This window comes from Lepisma saccharinum, chromosome 2 (genome assembly GCF_977018435.1).
Source record: "Lepisma saccharinum chromosome 2, izLepSacc3.1, whole genome shotgun sequence".
Classification (NCBI taxonomy): Eukaryota; Metazoa; Arthropoda; class Insecta; order Zygentoma; family Lepismatidae; genus Lepisma; species Lepisma saccharinum.
Genome location: NC_139230.1, coordinates 166,359,357 through 166,382,894, shown reverse-complemented (window position 1 = coordinate 166,382,894; position 23,538 = coordinate 166,359,357). Strand labels below are relative to the sequence as shown.

General features: G+C 37.6%; 1 protein-coding gene across 2 annotated transcripts in view; it reads left to right on the top strand.

Moving 5' to 3' along the window:
• LOC145980541 (uncharacterized) overlaps positions 1–23,538 on the top strand; it is a 134,473-nt gene that overhangs the window by 98,238 nt on the left and 12,697 nt on the right. For both annotated transcript variants that reach the window (XM_083113570.1, XM_083113562.1), the window contains exons 9-11: positions 997–1,341; positions 5,274–5,415; positions 22,472–22,596. In XM_083113570.1, coding sequence (XP_082969696.1) covers positions 997–1,082 — 86 coding nt within the window. In that variant the 3' untranslated portion in view covers positions 1,083–1,341; positions 5,274–5,415; positions 22,472–22,596. The remainder of the gene's footprint in view (positions 1–996; positions 1,342–5,273; positions 5,416–22,471; positions 22,597–23,538) is intronic.

Here is a 23,538-nt window from a genome sequence, read left to right as displayed (position 1 = left end):
ATAGTGTAAAGGAAGAGAATTTGAAAAAAGCCTGGAATAAAATTTTGGACACAGAAGAAAATTCACAAGGTATGATTGAAAATGACGAACAGAATGATATGTCCGAAATTCTCGGTATGCTAAAAGAAATAGATTGCCATGAATGTGATGAAGAAGACGTTCATGAATGGATGAATATCGATGATGCAGATCCAGGACACCAAATCATGCTGGACAGCGAGATTGTAAACGTCGTCACTGATAAAGATGACGCTGCCAGCATCTCTTCAATCAGTGCTCCAGAAAGTGAAGATGAAAGTATACCAACAGCTTCTGAGGCGTTCACTTGTTTAGATACTGCCTTGCGATGGTTTGAAGCCCAAGATGAAAGTGACCACTTTCAGATATCTGTAATGAAAAAAGTACGTGACTTAGCTGCTCGTAAGCGTGTAGGCTTGCTTAGACAGACCAAAATAAAGGATTTTTTTAAACGTTAATTTTGTGTACTGTGTGTATTGTTCATGCAAAATGCGTATGTAATATGTACATATTTTTGTTTAATAAACTGTACCACATACTATATATTTCTACTAAAGTTGCCTTTGTACGTTACTTTGTAATACTTAAAGAGATGCCTGTTTTTATGAATAAATTTACTGTACAGTACTTCTTTTTGGCAAATAAACATGTACAGTTCGATTATCCGAACAAACCAGTTTTCCGAACACCCATGTCCCCCAATTACTTCGGATAATCGACGCTCTACTGTATATATTTACATGTTGGGAGTCAAATAACATGCAAGCAATTTTAAGCATGCTTTTTATAAGAAAGTAAAAGAAATCAACTTAAATTTTAAAATTCCATTTTAAATAAAATAAATTATGAAATTTTTTTTTTTAATGAGAATCATGACTTTTATCCACTCTGATTTCTAGTGCTTTTTGCTTCCTTAAAACACTTGAAGAATTACTGCTTGTATTACTTCTGTCCTTCCATCTTTATTTTCAAATTTAGTTTTCCAAGGGTCATCAGATACACAACATGCACAACAAAGTGAGGTATTGTGGTGTATATGGCCTGCCAAAGTTCCATCGAGTTAATTTCCTGCCTAGAGACAACTCTGAATTTCCAAATGTGCCTGTCCCCCAACTTCTGCCAACAGGATACTGGAAAGGAATATATAGTGCACTCGTTGGAGAGGAAATCTCAGTTTTGTTATAGACACAGTTTGTGATAGACAGTTGCGATAGACAGTTTGGTGCTGGACAAGACAGAGACGATTGGAGTTTAGTAAATATGTGTGTGTATGTGAGTGCACAACAGCCCTAGGCACGACAACACCAGGGGCCAATACACCAGGTATGTTTTTCCAGGAGTCATATATAAGTCCAATAAATAAATTAAAAGGGTTTTAGTCTATTGTTCTTGTGGCAGTGCTAACTAGGATGGTCATTCAACCAAGGCTGTTCTATTATCATCGTACATGGTGAAGGTTAGCTGGATCTTTTTAAACTCCCTCTCCCCTGGCATTTCACAAAATTTTCACATTAACAAATGTTGAGATCGCAAGCTCTTGCAGATGAAATAGACACAACACTGGATGAATTAGAAACCCTTGCTTTAGCATCAGCCCCCCGTTTCTCATAGAGTGCTAACCACAGCCCAGCGGTGAGCTCTTGAAATCGATTCACTCGACTGCCCAAATAATTATCTTCAAATTGCTCCTCCTCCTTTGTTGTTGAGTTGGTGTTTTAAGTCCACTTAATGCACAGTATGGCTAATCGAGACTGGACCTACAGTTTAAACTGGGATCCGAACCACTTGTGCCTCCACCGGGTATCGAACCAAGGACCCCTTGATTACCTGGCAACAATGCTAACACTGCGCCATCGTTCCCCAGTGTGACTGGGAACTGATTAGGCAACTTAGCTCTTTTCTGTCAATTGAATATGGCAACACTGATCTCTATCCGGTAAGGATCACCGGCAACTGTGGCGGCTAAACAGGCATGGCAATAACCCACCTCCTCCTCCCGCCATCAGTCTTTGCCGCAACACGAAGTCTTCCTTGCGTGGGCTCAGGGCCCTTTTCTCATGTTGCCTCAGGAGGGTACCAAAACAGTCCTGCTCTTCGCTTTTGCCGGTGTCAGAGAAAATGTCAGTCTGCAATATTTACTTTACGACAATATTACCAGTTTATGTATGTAATAATATTTTAAGACAGGTTCTTCAATTCTTTAGTAACAGCAGTTACATGCACGCCACGCCTCTGTATATACATATGATCAGGCCCGTAGCTAGAATTGATCTGTACGGGGGCTCACGGGCTATCAGGGTGGGCTTTGTAAATCAAGTCCATTTTTCAAAAGTTTAACAGTGTTAAATGAAGGTAAATTATTTGTGTGTGTGGGTGGGGGGAGGGGGGGGTGGTCATTAAGTTAATATAGAATTTAGAAATATCACACAAATAATACATTTTTCTATAGGTATCTTCTAAAACATCTCTTGAAGTGTTAATTGCTATTGACATCATCCCTTATTACATACTACACACTACTTTTGATGATACAGATATTTATATCATACAAAAGAAATGCACAATATTCAATCATAGTGCCTACTGTACATTCCACCCCCAGCTGAAGGAATAAAACTTCCCTTCGATCCCAAAACTTAGGGACTGTTGACCTTTGATGTAGATATGGAAGGAATGTTGATGATGACGTCAAAGTCACAGATTTCTGTCTAAACGGGAGACCGCAACAGGGGCAGCAAAGGTACGCATAAAGAAGCTCCTCTGTGAAAGACCTTTCTATAAGCTAGAGAATCTTCTAAATACTTGCCGCTACTTTGACGTCAGCTCATAAACAAGATGAAGTTTATGTTCTGTGAATTTATCTTTTACCAAGTTGTGAGCAAAATAATATCTGCTGTCTACATTTTCACTCTTCACTGCAAACAAATTATACAAAATAGTTATACCTAATGTCAAGGTGGCTGACGTCAGTACCAGGGGGAGCTCAGGCTATCTACGGACCTGCTATGCAAGAACTTTCTAAACTCTATACAACCTACTAAATACAGGGTGTCTACAAATGATTGAAGCAATTTAACGATGTTACTGTACGTGTATTATTGAACATATTGTGCAGTAACTTTACAGTTTTGTAGAGAAACTCAACACATTTTGTGACACATTACAAGTGTTTGATATGTCACCTCTTCATGATTCTGCAGACAAACTTTATAATCAAGTTCTTCCCAAACCCGATGAAGCCTTACCTATCAATTAGATCAAAAGCACTGATGATAGGAGCCCGCAGTTCTGCTAGATCACTCGGTAATGGAGGCACAAACACTAGATCCTTCACATAACCCCCCCCCCCCCACACACACACACACAAAGTGACCGTGAGGCAATGACATTAGTTGTTGATCATCATTTCCACGACAACCGAGCCATCGGTTTGATACTCTGGTGGTTAAGATTTTGTGGACATTGTGATGGAACTGGTGGATAAAGTTCTCACTGTTTGTCTCCAACTGTGGCATGAGCCAATTTTCTAACATGTCAAGATATCCGTATTCTGTAATGGTTGTTTGCTGAAGAAGAAGTGTCCGTAAACTCTAAATTTTGAGATTTCACAAAAAGCATTGAGTTTCGGAAAGTTGAAGGAATGTGATAGCTGATCTTCGTTCTGTGAATTTGTCCTTTCATCAAGTTATGACCACATAATATCCGCTGTCTACATTTTCACTTGTCACTACAAACAAATTATACAATAGTTTTACATAATGGCCGGGTGCTACCGACAATGCAAAGGAGGGCTGACGACGATGCCAGGAAGGCTGAGCCACCCCTGGCCCCTGCCTGGCTATGGGCCTGCATATGATATGCAATAGAAATGTACAAGACAAATTTATTTTTGTCATGCTGAAAATAATATTCCATATCTGTTGAATAATCTTATGTATCGGGATCTGTTAAATATCTGCATCGGTATTGGTTCCAAAAATTATCAGTGAGAACATTGGGATTGGCAAATTTTCAGCTTCGTCACATCCCTAGTTTTTCTCATATGATAACAAATAAATTTGCACTTCAAATATCACACACAAACTTACTTCATATTTCAAATCATTCTCCTCTGTTCTACATATAAGAAATTAATTCTTGTCCCTCAAGCATCCGTATATGAGCTAATTATTTCTTATTTCTTTCTTCTTACAAATATATTAAATTAATTTTTGTTTGTTTCTCGTTTCTAAAGTAAAGTAAATAATTTTTTATTTAATAATTTCCACTTCTACTTTATAAGGCAACTACAAATTTCTCTGTAGTAGTAGCAGTAGTGGTGGTGGTGGTAGTTGTAGTAGTTGTTGTTACCACCCCCACCACCTTAAATTAATGCCGTGGCGGCTTTCATCAAAAATAATTCTTGAAAAATTAATCATTACTTAGCAACTTTGAAGAATTTCTTGTGTCCACATCACTTTCTACAAAACTTAAACTCAATCAACTCAATCACCTTGCAAGTTTCTGTTGAACCACGCGAGAGAGACCAAGACTACTTACATACCCTATTGGTCAGGCATAGTCTTGTGCCAATAAAATAGTTAATAATCAGTGAAAGTGTTTACACAAGCTAAAACACTTACGTATTCTATCTAAATCTGCAATTTCTTAAGGGCTTTCCCTGATTTTCATATATTCTATGTTCTTTAAAATTTAATACAGGAAAATTTGCTGATGAAAGAAAATTTCTTAAGAAATGTATATAAGAAACATATATACCTGATGGTAAGATTCATGATGGTTGCAGTAAACGCAGTTTAAAATTAATTACGTGAAATTTAGAAAGTTTCGCACTTCCGCATAAGAGACCTATAGGAAGGCCAAGACGAAGATGGAGTGACAATGTTGAGATAGATCTAAAGGAAATCGGTAGGGATGGAAAAGAGTATATAGATCTTGCTCAAGATAGGTACAGATGGAAGGCCTGTGTTGCTGCAGCCATGAACCTTCAGGTTTAAGAAGGCTAGAGAGTGAGTTTGTTAGTTATGTTATATGTTTTATGTTTTAAATAATCATAGAATCAGTAAGAGGCAAGAGGAGAAAAGAACAGTTCTAAAATTTGTTTGTGAAGAAATTTCTTTAACAAACTCTTGAATGAAGTTTGAAGGTGGATTACTGAACTATGTTGATTTTCCATTGTTCAATATTTCCTTTCTTTTCTGTGTTTTTTCAGTCCCTTCATGTTATGATTTTACAAATAATAATATTTTTCTTAGTTTCAGCTTTCTTACATGTTGAGTGTGCATATTGCTTTTCACGGCTCAAAAATGTAGATTTAACTTACAAATATTACAAGAAGGCTTTGGAACTGGATCCAACTATTCACTACACTTATGAAGAAATGGAGAAAACATCTAGGTAAGAACTATATTTCATATATCTATGTTCTTAAAGGTTTGCATAACCACTTTTTGTAGATACAGAATAATCTAACACGGTTATTTTTAGTGGGTTTTATTTTATTTTATCTGCGACGTTTCGTTCTGGTTTCCCAGAACCTTTTCAAGCTACACCAAAATATACATACAACAGCACAACCTCACATGGCTAGTCACTCTACACTTCTAAGGAATGAATAACTTGTGTCCTTATTTCTTCCTAGGTAAACTGGTTTTTCCACCTTAGAACTTGTACTGATTTAAATCTTAGATGCTGAATCTGTTTCTTGAGTACTGGCCTCAACACGTAGCCGGTTTTCAGAGTGAAATTTGAAATTATCTACTTTGCTAACTAAAATTCAATATACAGAAAACCTACCTACCAGTGTGGTATACTGGGTACAGAATCTGGGATATCTCACTGTGTTATAATGTTTGAATGGACAAAAATATGATTGTTAGGAGGGAGGGTGCTTCTTGTTCATTTTTCAGGATTTTGAAGTTATTTGATATTGTGAAATATTTATGTAGACCTAGACGCGAGAATAAAATACATCATAAACTTCTTACCTTATACCTTTTTGAGAGTCTGAGACATATATATCTTCCCGATTTGAAGCTTGGGGTGTGCTCGTTGGCGTAGTGGCAATGTCATCACCTTGAAACAAAGGGGTCCTGGGTTTGATACCCCATGGATGCACATAGTGGTTTGGATCCCACATTAAACTGTATGCCCAGTTCTCTCTCTGTGACAAAGTCGACTAAAAACAAAAATTCAACAACGATTTGGAGCTTATCCAGATGCGTAAGCTGATTAAATTGCTTGTTAATTATGTCATTCATTTAGTTCACTACACAACACAGCACATATCATTCACAAAAATATAGTCCAAGTAGTCATTCCCCACACTACACAGCGAGCTGCCTTGAAAGAAAAAGGTTCCGTGCACGACAGAAATAAACCCAACTCATTTCCACTACAGAGCAGTGTACCTGTCCTTTGTCAATTCAGATATTTTTAGGTGCGATCATAAGCATAAACAATAATCTGACAGCCAACAAACTCCCCAACTTCTTCTCACCCTTGCATCTACTCTGGTTGTTTGAAGAGGTCAAAGGTCCTCCCTTACCTTACCTTACCTTACCATCCGGCGCTACAGCTCCTGTCAGTCCATGGCCTCCTCCACTATGTCCCTCCATTTCTGTCTGTCCTGGCATTTCTGTTTCGATCTTGTTACTCCTATCTTGTTTAGGTCTGTGCATACTTCTTCCTTCCATCTGCTTCTAGGTCTTCCTTTCCTTTTAGTTGAATATAGCTTACTCTCTATTATTCTTCTCGGCATGGCATCTTTTGGTAGGTGATATACATGTCCTATCCAGCTGATTCTCCTGGCTTTAATGAAGCGAACTATATTTTTATGTTTTATTAGTTCCTCTAGTTCGTGGTTGTATTTTATTCTCCATCCTGTTTCTTCTCTAGTTGGTCCGAATATTTTTCTTAATATTGCTCTTTCAAATACCATTAGCCTTCTTTCTGTATCTTTGGTCAACGTCCAAGTTTCAGCTCCATATGTTACTACTGGCCTGATTAATGTATTGTATATTTTCATTTTTTTTGTTCTTGTTATTATCTTACTTTTCAGCAGATTTCTATTTGCATAATATGCTCTATTTCCTGCTCTGATCCTTCCTTCCACGCATCTTCCTATGTTATTTATTTCATTTATTTGATTTCCCAGGTATTTGAATTCATGTACTACCTCGAACTTCTTATTACCTATCTCTATTTCTTTTCTTCTTTCTGGTTTTCATGCTATTTTCATATATTTTGTTTTATTTATATTTACTTCTAGGCCCATTTCCTTAGTATAGTTCTCCATGTCATTAAATACTTGTATTAACTTATTCATAGATCTTGCAATGATTGCTATATCATCTGCATAAGCGCAGATTTGTGAGCTTTTATTAAAGATGGTACCTCTTTGGTCAATCTGTTTTATGGCATCATTCAATGCTATATTAAATAGTGTAGTCGACAATCCGTCCCCTTGTTTTGCACTCTTCACTGAGTTGTCCTTTTACTTTTACTCTTGCTGAGGTGTCCATCAGAGTCATCTGTACAAGTTGTCTTAATTTTTTGGGTATACCAATTCTTTCCATTGCTTTAATTAGTTCTTCTCTTTGTACACTATCAAAGGCCTGTTTGAAATCTACAAATAGCATATGTAGTTTGCTCCCATGTTCATAATGTTTCTCTAATATTTGTCTAATTACAAATATTTGGTCTATGGTGCTCTTATTTTCCCGGAATCCTGCTTGATACTCTCCAAGGATGGGTTCAATTATTTCCTGTATCCTTTTATTTAATATGCTCGAGAATATTTTATATCCAACATTAAACAATGTTATTCCTCTATAGTTGCTACAATTATATTTGTCTCCTTTCTTATAAATGGCACATATAGTTCCTTGTCTCCATTCGTCCGGTAGTTCCTCCTTGCTCCATATTTTACTAATCTTATCATGTATTTTCTGGTATAGTTGTGCGCCTCCATGTTTAATCATTTCGGCTACCATATTATCACTTCCTGGTGCTTTATTATTTTTTAATCTCCTGATTGCTTTTGTTACTTCATCTAACGTTGGTGGTTCTATTGTTTCTTCTTCCTCTTCTTCTGTTTCCCGTTCTGTATTTCCGGCTTCTATTCCATTTTCTCTTCTTGACAGTTTTTCTTTGAAACTTTCTGCCCACCGTTTTCTGATCTGACTTTCTTCATACAGCATTTCTCCCTTTTTATCTTTACATCCTTCAATTTCTGGTTTATATTCTTTTGTAAGACTGAACATGGCTTGATAGAATTTTCTTCTCTCATTTTTTTTATCTAGTTCCTCTACTTCCACTAATCTTTGTTTTAAATATTGTCTTTTCTTTTGGGTACATATTCTTTTAGCGGCTCTTCTTAATTCTGTGTATCTTGCACAGTTGGTTCTAGTTTCTCTCTGTAACTTCTTATTTCTTGCTTCATTCTTATTCTGGATGGCCTCTTTGCATTCTTCATCAAACCATGGTTTTCCATATTCTCTGTTCTTTTCTCCTATTTTCTCTTCAGCTGTTTTTAGTATTATTGATTTTATATTTTTCCATTCTTCATTACTATTCCTCTCTTCTATCTCTTCTGTTTGCTCAGTAATTTTTTCATTAATGGTGGCTCTAAAGGTTTCACACACCTCTCTATCTTTAAATTTCTCTGTGTCCCATCTTTTTCCTAACATTCTTTGTTTTCTTCTGTCCACTTTAACAATTTTTAATCTTATTTTTGCTCACACCATGTAGTGATCCGAATCGATGTTAGGTCCTCTCAGGCTCCTGATCCATTATCGATGACCTATATCTTTTATTGGTGAGAACATGGTCAATTTGGTTTACTTCTTGGGTTCCTGGAATCTTCCAAGTTCCTAAATGAATGTTTTTATGAGGGAAAGTGGTACTACTTATTATCAAATTGTTTCTTAAAGCAAATTGTATTAGATATGCTCCGTTTTCATTACTTATGTTGTGGAGAGTATGTTCTCCGCTAGCCTTATATGTGGCTTCCTCCTTCCCAATTTTAGCATTAAAATCACCAATAATTAAGATCTGGTCATTTTTGGATATTTTCTCATATGTACTTTCTAATGATTCATAAAATACCTCTTTTTCTCTATCTTCTTTTTCTTCAGTTGGTGCATGTATTGACAGCAGAGTTAGATTTCTAAACTTTCCTTTTATTCTCAATCTACAGATTCTCTCATTTATTGTTTCTATCTCCAATATTTTCTTGCTGGTTTCTTTCTGAATCATAAAACCAGTTCCAAATAATCCAGTTCTTTCTCTGGTTCCACTATATATCATGGTAAACTCTGGTTTTCTTATAATTCCACTTCCCTGCCACCTTATCTCCTGTAATGCCATTACATCTATCTTATATCTCATCAATTCTTGTGCCATTTCCATCATCTTTCTTGTTTGTAGCATAGTTTGGGTATTCCATGTTCCAATCCTTATCTCGTAGTCCTTTAAAAATTTGCCAGGTTCATTTCCTTTATATCTTCCTTTCCGAGGCATAGTGTTTGGTTTCTGAACCATTTTTTGTTTTATGGGGCCGGGTTGTTAGCCCTGCGCCCAACCCCCAACCTGGAGGACCAGGTAATTTTCTGTTGGGGTGTTCTTCCCCTAGCCTTTGCCAGTCCCCTGGCTCCTGCAAAGCAGCAGTGCTGATTTTGGTCCACCCTGGCTGTGCCAGTACTATATATGTCTATATAGCATTCCCCTATCTGCCACCTGGGGAGGCGTCCGGTTGGAGATCAGCAACTCCTGGCCGGGCAAAGGTCCTCCCTCTTGTCCTAATTGTCTGCAAGTGGTGTGCTTGGCCCAGAGGGGAAATTTCCCTGTCTCCTAAGCAATCCTCTTCCCCTTTCCTGGTGCCAAAATTTCCCATTCCTGGGAAGATTCCATGCTGGGAACAAGGGAATCGCAACACTGATGGCATTCATGCTAGAAGACTGCCATCCTAAACTCATGGGACTCCTTGCTTGCTCTAAGAAAGCGGGCAAGATTGCCAACTTGTAAGAAATTAGTGTAACAACTTATAAGAAATAAGTGTGCCATCTCCTGAAATGGCATCATCTTCTTTTTGAAATGAACAATTTGATACACATTTTCCGATCGATTTTTCTTCTCTTTTGAGCCTAGGTTTCGCAGGTATCCTGGAATATATGCCTCTGCTACCTACACTGTTACCAATAAGTAACAATTTAAACTTTCAATAATAATGCTAAATAAAGAAAATGCTAGAAAATAGTACTTAATGTAAAGAGCATTCAGAGGTATTATTTAAATTGAAATACTTTTATGGTCATTCAGGATAAAATAAAAAGATGTTTCCATGAAATTCGCAAGGAAAATTATTTTTTTACTTCAAATTAAGAATTATAGAAGCAGTGACACAAGAGGGTTGAAAAAATGGTGAAACATTTCAAAGGTTAGATGCATACAGTGGATATTTTGTACACAAAATTTATAAGCATTTGAAGTAAGAAAGTAAAATCTTCCAAGAATCGCAAAAATTTTCTGGTGTCATATTGTAAAATATCATCGCTGGTTAACTTGCATTCTGACTGATCATGTAAAAACTTTTATTGAGAAAGTTTGTAATAAAATATTGGAATGAATTTTGAAACATACAGCATTTTTAGCATAACCTGTCATCATCATCATTGTCTAGGGGTGGTGAGGGGGTGCAGAATGAAATTTAGGGTGTAGGGAAAATAAAGAAAACATGAAACATATGCATGCTTTAGCCACTACATCAAATACCAATAAACTTTTAGTAGGCTTTTGCAAAAATATGCCAATGAAAGGGAATACTACTGAAGGAACAGGCTTAACTTTTGTGTATTTGTGTTATTTAGCATCACTTTTCTGCCACTTATGACATATTGCGATGAATCTAGCTGATTTTGACAATTGCTAAGTGGTTAACATCCTCGCCTTTGGTACATACAGTTACTCATTTGATTTGAAGTGGAATAGGCAGGCCCGTAGCCAGGAATCCTTTGTAGGGGGGGGGGGGGCAAATTTTTAATATACAGGGTGGCTCAATAAGTCACTTAACACCCTCAGTACAAGGCCACTGCGGCATGGAATTTGAAATTGGCGATGACCAATCGTTATCTGGCCAAGAGGGAACCACATTGACACCACCCACATGGTCGGCGGCCATCTTGATGTCCGCCATCTTGAATTCAACTTCAGAATTTTAAATGGGAAGGGGGTCGTGCGACCTATCAAAATGGGCTAGAATTTCACGAGAAATGCAATGGTGAAGGTTTTTCGACGTATCTTTAACCAGTAAAAAGTTATGACTGAATTATTGTACCAATTTGCTCCTTTTCGAGGTGTAAGAAAAATGCCTTAAAATTTGTTTAGCGCATCGGTAATGCATCGAGATCAAAGTGACGTCTATGGAGAGACGTTCGCATGCCATTGCATATTATTTTAATCGGATACATCCATGAAGAGCTGTGCATTATGAATGGTTGTCGCGAACAATTTACAGTGTGACGCTTCCATTGAATTAAAAGTCCTTCACAGTGACAAGGCTAATGTTTATGTTCATAAGGAAGTTCGTAAACAGAATATTCGATGATTTTTATCTGATAACCCATTTTCGACAGATCAAAGCTGAATGGTTAGTGTTTGTAAGTTAATGGTGTGGCGTGCTGTGTGGAACACGATTGGTTAGTCAATTTTCCATCAACGGAACCTTAAATGCTTAGGGCTACTTGGATTTGTTAAATAAACATTTTTTTTCATCCTTGCTTATGGAAGAAGGTACTTTTTACAGAGTTTTTTCAATAGGGAAGAACACCAGAACACTTATGGGAACGTTATGAACCAGTTTTTGTCCAAAGTTAGTTATCAGATGACAAGGGTCACATATTCTGTTTATGAACTTCCTTATGAACATAAACATTAGCCTTGTCACTGTGAAGGACTTTTAATTCAATGGAAGCGTCACACTGTAAATTGTTCGCGACAACCATTCATAATGCACAGCTCTTCATGGATGTATCCGATTAAAATAATGTGCAATGGCATGCGAACGTCTCTCCATAGACATCACTTTTATCTCGATGCATTACCGAAGCGCTAAACAAATTTAAAGGCATTTTTCTAACGCCTCGAAAAGGAGCAAATTGGTACAATAATTCAGTCATAACTTTTTACTGGTTAAAGATACGTCGAAAAATCCTTCACCATTGCATTTCTCGTGAAATTCTAGCCCATTTTGATATGTCGCATGACCCCCTTCCCATTTAAAATTCTGAAGTTGAATTCAATATGGCGGACATCAAGATGGCCGCCGACCATGTGGGTGGCGTCAATGTGGTTCCCCCTTGGCCTGATAACGATTGGTCATCACCATTTCCATGTTGCGCGCTGCAGTGGCCTTGTACTGGGGGTGTTAAGTGACTTATTGAGCCACCCTGTATTGTGTCACATTGGCAGTTATAGCAGGGTACACAGAGGCACTTTTATCCCCTCCCCCAAAAGATATAAGTATCAGAAAAGGGATGATATCTTGAAACTGCAACGAACAAAAAAAAACCTTCCAGCAACATCAAATAGCAATATTTCGATGATGACCTTTCCAGATTGCTAAACAATATAAAGTTTAACATAAATAGGCTAATAGGGACTGTATCTGCTTGATATTTACAGGTTGATAATGTTAATAGGCAAATTAATATGTACTACCAACAGCTTTGGGCCTCTCTGCAACTGATTAAGGGAGCCCTTTATAAATCGTGCTTGATAATCTTTCCCTCTAGTTTCCAGTATGCAAGATTTTTACGCACAAAGGAATCTAACGAGAATCCAACAACACCATTGTGTTGTGTTATGCAAGAAAAATCAAATTAATTAAATAATAATGGTTCCATATTTTCTACACTTTGATGAATTGTGTAAAAATTTGTAGTACTTTTTTTTTGTACTTGCTAAAACATTAAAACATGGGTCCTTAGTCCACCAGGGACTCTATTTCCTTCAAAGGAGAGACTCTTGCATCACTGCAGACAATGTTTGCCTACTGGTTATGTTAACCATTTTGCAAAATAGTGTGTAAATTGTATTATATTATAGTTGAAATACATGTTTTTACACGTGACAAACAAGGGGCCTCCCCGATGGTGCAGTGGTAGCGTCGTCGCCTTGTAATCAAGGGGTCCCGGGTTCGATACCTGGTGGAGGCACAAGTGGTTCGGATCCCACTTTAAACTGTAGGTCCAGTCCCGATTAGCCTTACTGTGCATAAAGTGGACTTAAAACAACATATCAATCAATCAATCAACGTGACAAACAAATAGGAATCCTTTGATTGATCAATGACTTCTTGGATTACAGTGTCATCATTAATATTTCATATTAAGTTTCATAGCAAGAAATTGTTTTAATAGGGCCCAATAATTTATGGAGTGCCATGGTATTCTGTTTAAAATTTTTTCATATAGATCGCTTGGCTCCCAGGGCTGACTCCCGCCGCCCCATAGCTTTAGCTCTGAATTTGGACTATAAGAATAGGAGAGATTGCGAGCGAAGTGAGCAAGAAAATTTTAAGAAATGTATATTTATTTGTATGAATTTTGAAATCAATAAATCAATAGGGGCAATTGACCCTCTGTGCCCCTTGCAAGTGCCTTTGACCATCTGGAAGAAAAATGCAAGGAACACATAAAAACTAATTCCATCATGGGTATCCAATTGTCCTGCTATTCTTAGATTCTCCTAGTCTTGTTTTTTTTTACTTCAATGTTTGCTTCCCCTAGAATGAGCTTCCGTCCAAGGTCACGAGGGGGAGGGGACAATGCCATCTGCACACATGTGGTTGCGGCACTGTTTATGAGTGTCTCTTTATCAATTTCACATCATTACTCATTGTTGTGATTATCTAGAAGTGGCAGAAAAGCAACGCTAAGTAACAGAAATCAAATATCCACTCCCCCTCTCTACCACATGAGTCACTATTACCAAAAGGTAGACTTGGGAAACAAAACTTTAAGCAGTTCCAAGTTCATAGCAACACATCCAAGAAAAACATCGGAACACATTAGGCACCTTTAATACAAAAACACTCAAAATGCCACAACTGTTCTAGATACTGAAAATTGCGAAATCATTTACCAAAGTCTGAATCTGGAAGGGAATCCCCCCTCCCCTCCAGATATGACATTATACGGAATCCCATACACCCTAATAAATCACAAAATCTTTGTTATGTTGCTAGAGTACCACATGATATAATTGTAAAGATTAGTGAGATTTCCAGGTAGGAATGTGTTCTGTATTTTTAACAGGTGGGCAAAGCAGGCTCTCAGGGGGGCAGTACCCCCTGCCCCCCTTTAGCTATGGGCTTGGGAATAGGTCCTTTTGAGGTTAAACATGCCACTAAAGATAAGAATTGATTAACTACATGCAGGGTGTTATTTGTTGAGAATGAAAGAGATTTACTGATTATTTGATTATCTTATCTCCCTCAGGTTGTAAATTTTTGTCCCCTGTGGTGGGATGTTACACACAATGGGCATTATGTCCTGACACTTCAAGAGAATTTTCTAGAATCCTCCTCTATTGGAATTTTTGAAATACCACACTGAATATGTGAAGAAGCAAACATGATGATATATAAGTGCTATATACTTAACGTGAAATTTCATGTTTCTGCGTTGCACAATTTAATAGTTATTTCCAATTAATTCTGAAGGCTCACTGCCTTCATTCACTAAGGGTATGGCATCTGGAGCAGAGATGGTACTGCGTCACTTCTTTGTTAGTTCCTGTGCAGCGGTAGTTGCATTTTCTCCCATTTGGAAGCACTGGTGTTGTGTTTCCTGCCTTGCATCGTCTGCTGTGCTTTTGCTTTCTGTTGTTGGGTGGCATTGCCAGGTGGTGGTTGGGGGGCTGGGCTGTCTGCTGCTTTGTGTTCCTCGGTGTGGTGTAGTTCCTCTTCTTTGCATGGCTCGAGGAAGATCGAGTAGGCACACTGCATCTTTTCTTTTTGTGGTCTGGGAATTTTTGGAGGACATGGTGCCAAGTTGGGTATGCTTGTCCATTGTCCAGGTTCAGTGCTGGTTTCTGTTGGATGATATCATGGATTTATTTGATGGTGTTTTCTACGAGAGAGCTGGTTGGGTGAAGTATGAATGTGGAGGAGATGGTGTGATTTGTGGATTGGAGATGTTGAGAAAGACCTTATCTTTGTGTGTCTTTTTTGGCATTTTTTACGTGTTCATCAATCTGTAATTGAAAGAAAACTGTAGAACAATCAGAAATTACTGTGATTGAAAAATGCAACACTGTTAATTAGATTCACATTTATTCTTGCACGTGCCACAAGAAATGATCATGTTCTTTGCTTGAGTTTTGGTTTTAACTCCACTTTATGCACAGAAAGGCTAATCAGGACTGGACCTACCCTTTAAAGTGGGATCCAAACCACTGTGCCATGTGCTTCTTTCAGGTATCAAACTCGGTACCCCTGAATTACAGTGACTACATTACCACTATGCCTATGCCAATAATAATATCATGAAATAACTTGTTTTAGATGCAATTTCTATACAGAGAGGCACTATTTTCAATGCAATAAATTTTATTTTTTTTATTATAAAGAAAAGGTACAATGTGTCAATACAAAATCTTTATCATATTTTGAAGTAATGCAACACCATATACTTTTCGAAGTTCTCAATGGTGAAGTTCTTCCAGTCGTCCGTGAGTGGCCACTTGTAAAGTCATGGACACTTCTGCGTTGTAACAATCCCATCAATATTCAATATGATCGTTGCAACCCAGAAGTGTCCATGGAGAACCTTCTCTCTACGCAGCAGGAAGTTATTGGTGCAAACTTCATAAATGCAGCTGCTGCTGATTCCCAAGGCAGGTTTGGTCCTCCTGGATGTGTAGTGATAACATCGTCACCTTGTAACAAAGAGGTCGTAGGTTCAATATCTGTTGGAGGCACATAGTGGTTTGAATCCCACTTTCAACTGTAGTCAAGTGTTTACTTTATCTGTGCATAAAGTGTGCTAAATATAACTCAACCTCAAAACTCAAACTGCAGGCAGGTTTGCAGTGGTCTTCTCTTCTTGATGAACAGCCTATATACTAGGCAGTTGTAGTTTCTGACAAAAACCTGCCCCTTTCACGTAACTGTTGTGTCAGTGGGGGAAATAGGATGCATGTTTTGTCACTTGCAGGGTTGCATTTCCTACGCATCACAACAGGCACTTGAAACAGCCAATCACATGGAGGTATTCTTGGAATCTTCCTGCGCTCTTTCACTGTTTGGGGACCAGTAATAATGCTGGCCCTGTTTTAACAACTGAATGATTTTGTAGCTAGGATTTTGTCCAAAAACAGCCAGCACCTTTCTTTGCTATGCTACATCTACAGTCCCTTTAATTGCCTGGAAAGTAAATCATTTAAAAATGGAGAATGCCTCATCCAGTCAGTTAGCTCCAAATTATTCCAATTTCTTGATCCAGGATGGAAGATGGCAGAAATTTACACAAAATACCCCTTAACCCCCTTGGTGTTGTATTGCTTCTTTTGCTGCTCAGATTTGTTTAAGGTTCAAAGGTCTCAAACCTTTGTGGTGGAAATTTAGGGTCATTCTTACTAAACGTTATTTTTTAAGTTATGTGAAAGTTTTTAAAGTCATTTTTCCGGTTAAAATATTGCTTTTAGGTATTTATGGGAATTTATAGTTAATTTTGGCATTTTTAAGTTGTACAGAATTTCAGTAGAGGGGCGTTGTGTACACAGAACTCAAAAGATCTGTAAAATAGCAAATGTCTAGGACGTAGCAAAAATAATAGGTATGGGCCTAGAAATCCATTCCCTAGTTATAAATAGCTTACTCAATGAGAGAGAAATTTAACTGGCCAACTTCAACCTATTTGCCATTGAATATAATATTTTTTATTGAGACACTGTGCTTATTCATAATAATTGTGATTGGTTTATATAAACAAGAAGATGACATAATAAGACATTGAACTTCATGTAAGATTAATACCATGTGTTTGGTTTTGCAAGTTAAATGCTTTTCTCATTTTCTAAATTGCATGAAATTTTGCTAGTTTCTTTCGAACTTTTATTTCTTGCATTTTATTAAGTTGTCCTATCCGTAATTATGTAAAATACCAGTGATTTACCATCTTGTCAGTCATGTAGAATTATGAAAGAGTCGGCTCTACATGCTATGGATGCTTATGCATTCATGGCCACTGGTATTTTTATTAACTTTTTTCTTGGATAAAGAGTAAATGTGAAATATAAATGGATTAATACCCTGCTGTATGACTGCGAACTTGATATTATTGGATTGCATTCTTCAAGGATGTTTAAGTAATACCATGTTAGCTGTGTATTGTGTAATCTATTTTTTGTGTTGATAAATATGCAGGTTTCCTCATCACTAATCAGTGTTATTTATGTGACATTAAATGCACAATGTGTAGTAACCTTTTAACACTAGAATTTATTGACAGAGTTACACAAAATTACAGAAAAATAGAAGAAAAAGGTTTTGCATAGAGTGTATATTTATACATACTTGTTTGTGAAAACTTTTCCTTTCTTCTTGTCTGCTGCATTTGCAATGGGAAAAATAGTGAAGAGTTTGCAATAGTGGATAAGAACTTTCATGGGAAGTCATGTTGTCTTCTTTTCAGTGGCGTAGCATGGGCATTTCGGGTGGGAACGCCAAGTCCGAAGGAAAGGTCGGCCATTTTTTGGTTAATAATTTACTTATGGAATTAGTCGCCACAGGTGTTGTTTATTTGCCTGAAGTCAGCTGGGTTTGCAATAAAGCATCATCATCCATGCAGTTTTTAGCTAGAAAGTTAGATGCCTCACTATGCAACAAATGTTTTGAACTCTGGTGTTTTATACCTTTTGGCATGACACAAATCATTATAAAACCTACTTGAATCACAAGCCTCTGGACAACAGTAGACGTCATTGTTGTGAATGATCCAACTAATGATTGATTTGGTTTATTTTACTTCGCTTTTCTGCCACTTTTGGTTAATCGCGAATATGAATATGAGTGATGATGATATTGATGAAGGAACACTCACAAAGAACACCCGTGCTCACCCCGGGATTCGAATCAGGGGCCTCTGTCGTCTTTGCGCACTGTGCAAAACACTCTGACACGGAGGTGGGCGGATGATCCAACTATCATACACTCTACTAACGTAACAGTTCCGATTAGTAATTCAGACCACTGTTTATTACGTCTTGAGAATGTTGATAAACATTTTAAAATAATTTTGTCCAGAGACCATTCGATGTTAAGAGTTTTCAAATGAATGCTAAAGATTTCCATTGCTACAATATTAAGCAGTTACATAATAACGAAAAAATAATAACCCGCAAAACTATTATTATTTTTTTATTAAGTGGTAGAGCAGCCACAGGCTGAACTTCTACCACGAGGACTTCAGCAACTTATTTGACAAAAACTGTGTTGATCTTTTAGTTTTTAATGCACATCGCTGTTCGTGCGATAAATTATACAATGCAGTGGCCATTAAGAAGTGCTATATTTCAGTTTGGTAAAGTTACGTCAGTCAAATATTGCGTATTGTAGCAACACATAGCACGAGTGGTAAGAGCGTGAAGAACCGGGTAGGAATTCTTCCGCTGTCGTCTGCTTCAGAAGGCAGGAAGGGTCACGTGAACCAATCACGTAGCCCTCTGCTCCATATGCTGGCGTAAGAGAGACATTTGGGCGCGTGCTGTAGAGATCCAAGCTTTCCCTTCAGATAGACAGCAAGGAATATAGGGTCCTGTACGCCGAACCTGCTCGGCGTCCGGCCAGGAAAGGCATTGAAAAAAAAATGCTAGAACGAGTGTTGTTAGTGGAGCGTTGCAAGCAGATCGCGAGAAATAGCTATTATAATGCCATGATGGTCAGACATATATGAAATTAGTCAAGATTTACTTTATATTTACAGCATTTACGCATTTTTGAATTTTTTAATCTGGGAACGCCGGGTGTACTATAACGCTACGCCATTGCTATTTTTCTATGGACAGATGGGTGATATTTTGTCAATACAATTACTGGGGAGGGGAAGAGAGTGAAGTTTGAAGTCATGTATTGTTCTGCCTGGTACAGAGAACATTTTTTCTGTGCTGATTACATGACCTTCTAATAATGGAAGTTAATGGAGAAGAATATAGAAAAATAGTAATAAGTGGTATTTGGCACACCATTGTGGCTACCACAATAGACCAAAGTGAAAGAAAATGTAGTGTGTATCATTTTCACAACCATGCAAAGTTGCATTGAGAATATTTTGATTTTTCTTGGGAGAAAAGTAGTAACAATGTATGTGAGTGGTAGTGTTGCCAGCTTATGGAAACAATTTACCTAATTTCACTTCTATGATCGACCCTATGGATGTTGGATGGACCAAATCTGGAGAGAAGCATGGCAAAAGAAAACTCTTTGAGGATATGTAATTCCAGTCCCCAAATTTTGAAAATGAGAATGGAAATTGTGCAACATTTTAAAAAATCCTAATTTTAATGAAATTTTGAAAATTGGACCTTTTCCCCTGGATCCTAATTGTAACATGTTTTTACAGTGTTCTTTTGTTCTCATTAGTACATGTAAAAGTGAAATATATATATATAAGAAAAATATTGGTTGAGGAGTTAAAGCCTATTTCGGAAGATCTTCCCATAATACTCAGAGGGAAACGATGGACTTTCTGAAACTCTGCTTGTTAATAATAGTAACAATGTACAGGGTGGCCCAAAAGTCCTGCATCATAGGCAGTGGTGGCTAATGCAACTTATTGTTAGGAGGGCTGCATTCATAAAAAAAAATACCTTACCTTAACTATTTGAAGATGAACTCCATGCAGCGGTCTTTCATTGAATTATTCTTTTTTACTTGTACGATTTACCATTCAGAACAGAGTATATTACTTACTGCCAGAAAACAAATAACTCTTTGAATTGATTCGAAAACTTAAACTGTCACGCACTTACTGACAAGCGAAATGGATGTGTTAAATGTCCGGCCACTATTTCTCTCGGTAATTGCATTATGCATTATGCCCAGTTTCCGCCATCATAGTGTGAGAGCTTTCGATTTCTACCACTTGGCAGCACCACCGTACATTTTGCTGTATTGAATGCAGTCCACTTTTTAGCATTGACAAGGGCCTAGCAGGGAGGGAAGTGGAAGCAGTGTTTACATTAGAGTTAACATGGAGATGTACTGGCAGTCCTCGAGGGGAAGCCGCTTCATATACCAGTGTGCCACTTGTCATGTGCCAAGTGAATTTGAAAACTCCACACAACGCAACAGGATGCAGTAAGATAGCGGAAGTATAAATATTTAATTTTTGCACTAATGGAAACAAAATATAATTTGTTGGGGGGTGCAGCCCCCTTCATCAGCCGCCACTGACCATAGGCATATGACGATAAATGTGAATTGTCTTGATTTTGAATTCTTGCAAGTGAACCATTTTGAGTACTGAAGAGCAGATAGAAGTCATTCTGATATGTGGACTGTGTGTATGGAGACTCATTACTTCCCGATTTGGATAGAGTCCACAGTGGTTCATGATATGCCAGTGGCTGGATGAGAACCTCCATCAATGGATTGGATGTAAAGGATCTGTGGAATTGGCTCCCTGATCCCCAGATTTGAATCTAATGATTCAGCCCATGGTGCCAGACTTTTGGGCCACCATGTATATATTGTTTTGTAGTTTGAGTTTCATACCTTCATGTGTGTACAAATGAACAAAAGGAGACAGAAATATGATATGTATTTTTGAAGAGATTGTGCATTAATTGCTGCCACATGGTGCTGGGAAAGCATTTTCCCATCCATCATCAACGGGTGATGGGGAGACCTTTTCCTCTCCGGTGACTATAGGTTAATTCTAAGCTGACATCACAAAGTGGGAAAATAGGCAGTTGATTGTGGCATATAGTTTGTGATCAAAAAGAAGAAGGCTTAGGGTACATAAACAGTTTGTTCTTATAAAGTTATACGCTATTTGACTTGATACCAGAATGTCCTTATGAGCTGATTATTAATCTCTGCCCATTACACTGAACCTTCACTTTTATTTCTTCTAGAAAACTGTGTCCAAAAACTTATAATGCTAGAAACTATATATTCTAGTTTTCTCTGTTGCTAATCATATCCCTAATATCAATATGATTACTCATTTAACACTAGTAGGACAGAACTTGTGATTTTGATGGGTGGCTTTATTGCAATACAATATAGATAATGTTACTAAATATTTGTAAAAAAAGAAGATAAAGTAAAGTGCTCCCCTGTGCTTAGCACCACGCCATGAAGGCGTATAGGGGGTGTGGGGGTAACGCCCCACACTTTCTTGATATTTGTGCTATACATTTCTAGAAAAATATAAACTTTTATCCCACATCCGAAGGATACTACACTGGATTAGTACTGAGATGTCATTATCCATCATTTTGATGGGCACAATTTTTTAGGCTCACATCTGTAAGCTGTATTATATGTGCAAGTGAACATTTGTTAATTATTGCTCATTGTTGCTCATCTAACATACATATTTTACGTTTGCCAGGGATCCCAGGTTTCAATCCTGGGTGTTCTTTGTAAGTGTCCCTTCATCAATTTCATCATTCATCCTCATCTTTGCAGTTAGCCAAAAGTAGCAGAAAAGCAAAGTAAAATAAATCAAATTGATCAATTAATCAATCAAGTTCAATATTAGTTTCAGACCAAATGACATGCCTCTACACGTTGAAGTTGTGTGATGCATAAGATGGCTGATGTATGTGTTCTTCAACATTCTGGATATCACAGTCATCAATTCCCTTATCTTTTACAAAGAGGTGATGACTTAGAAAATCTCAGGGATGTTATTTTCATATTGGCAGAATAATTTGCTGCACCTTATGTAGCAAAAAGAAAACAGATCCCTTCCGTACCAATCAGTGCACTCCTGAGCAGTGATACCCTCAAGACTTGCCAGATAGGAGGCTGTAAAGGGAAGAACAAGTACTGAGACCTCTGCATGAACTATAGGCAATATGTATATGGATCTTGTACTGGACTTACGTGTATTTGATGCTTTTGATTCTTCTGGTAGTTTTTATTAATTAATCTATGATTTAACTGAATATGAATAACACAGTCCTTCTGATTTGACTGTTTGCTCCTTATGTGCCCCTCTATTATCCACTGTATGAGGAAGAATTTGTAAGAAATTGTTATTATGGTGCAAAAATTTAACAAATAATGAAACACAGAAACTGTTTTATGACAAGAACAGCAGCAGTGGAGAATATTAAACAGAAAGTGTACCCTTCAAATTGACAGGTCAGTCCTAATTGATAGCTAGGAAATCACCATCCTCCTAGTGTTAATTACTTCATATGCATCTTTTGCTTCCAGGAATTGTAAACAAAAGAAGCAAGCAGATGGGGTATCAAGTGTTAGTGGCCAAGAAAAGAACAAGGCAAAAACAGTAGGAGCAAGATACCAAATGGATGAAAAAAAAGAGGATGGCGACTCTTCAGGTTTGTACACTTAGAACTAACTATATAGCCTTAATTGATTTGTCATAGCACTTGCTTGATAAATGTACATGTTCTCTGACTGAATTGTGCTGTAAATTTACTTTACTAAAACTAAACCACACTCTGTGGTGTGATAGACCATTGGGGACCAAAGGCCAAGCAGTTCGAATCCCACTTTAAACTGCAGATCAAGTCCAACTTAGCCTATCTAAGGATAAAGTAGACATAAGCAAACTGAAACTTTGGGAACTGAATCCTGCCAAGTGGAAGTGTGGTTGACACTTCACCCCTTCTCCACTTTGAATATGGCAAACCATCTTCAAACTGTTTCCGTATGCAGGGTAGCGAAAGAAGTTGAGAGACTTCCTTGAAAATATTTCAACGGCATAAAACTGCTCTGCAAGTCTATATCGCTAACTTTCCAAAAACTTTTATTACACTAGCAATAAGAACAACACAAAATAAAATTACAATAAGTGATCAAAGTTGCTTTCTTTCACCTCAACACATTTGTGAAGTCATCTCCGAAAGTTACTGATAAAGTTTGCACACTGTTCAAGAGTAATTTCTTCCCATGCACATCGTAAAGCTATTTTTGGTGCATCCACTGATTTGTATGGAACACGAGAAATCTCCAAAATCAGCCACATGGAGTAATCCATGTCATTCAAGTTTGGCGAATTTGAAGGCCAAACCCTCTTTCCCCAAGAACCATGAAATACCTCTTCACACATTGCAATTGTTGACCAAGCTGGATGTGCTGGAGCCCAGTCTTGCTGAAGTCTGAATCCATCTTCGCCATAGTGCTCTTCTCTCCACAGTTCCAAAACATCACAGAGAATGATTTGCTGATAGCTAGCAGTATTAATTTTTGGCATTCTGATTGATGAACACCAAGGGCATTTTTCCCATCACACGAATGCTGCCCCAAAAAATCATTAC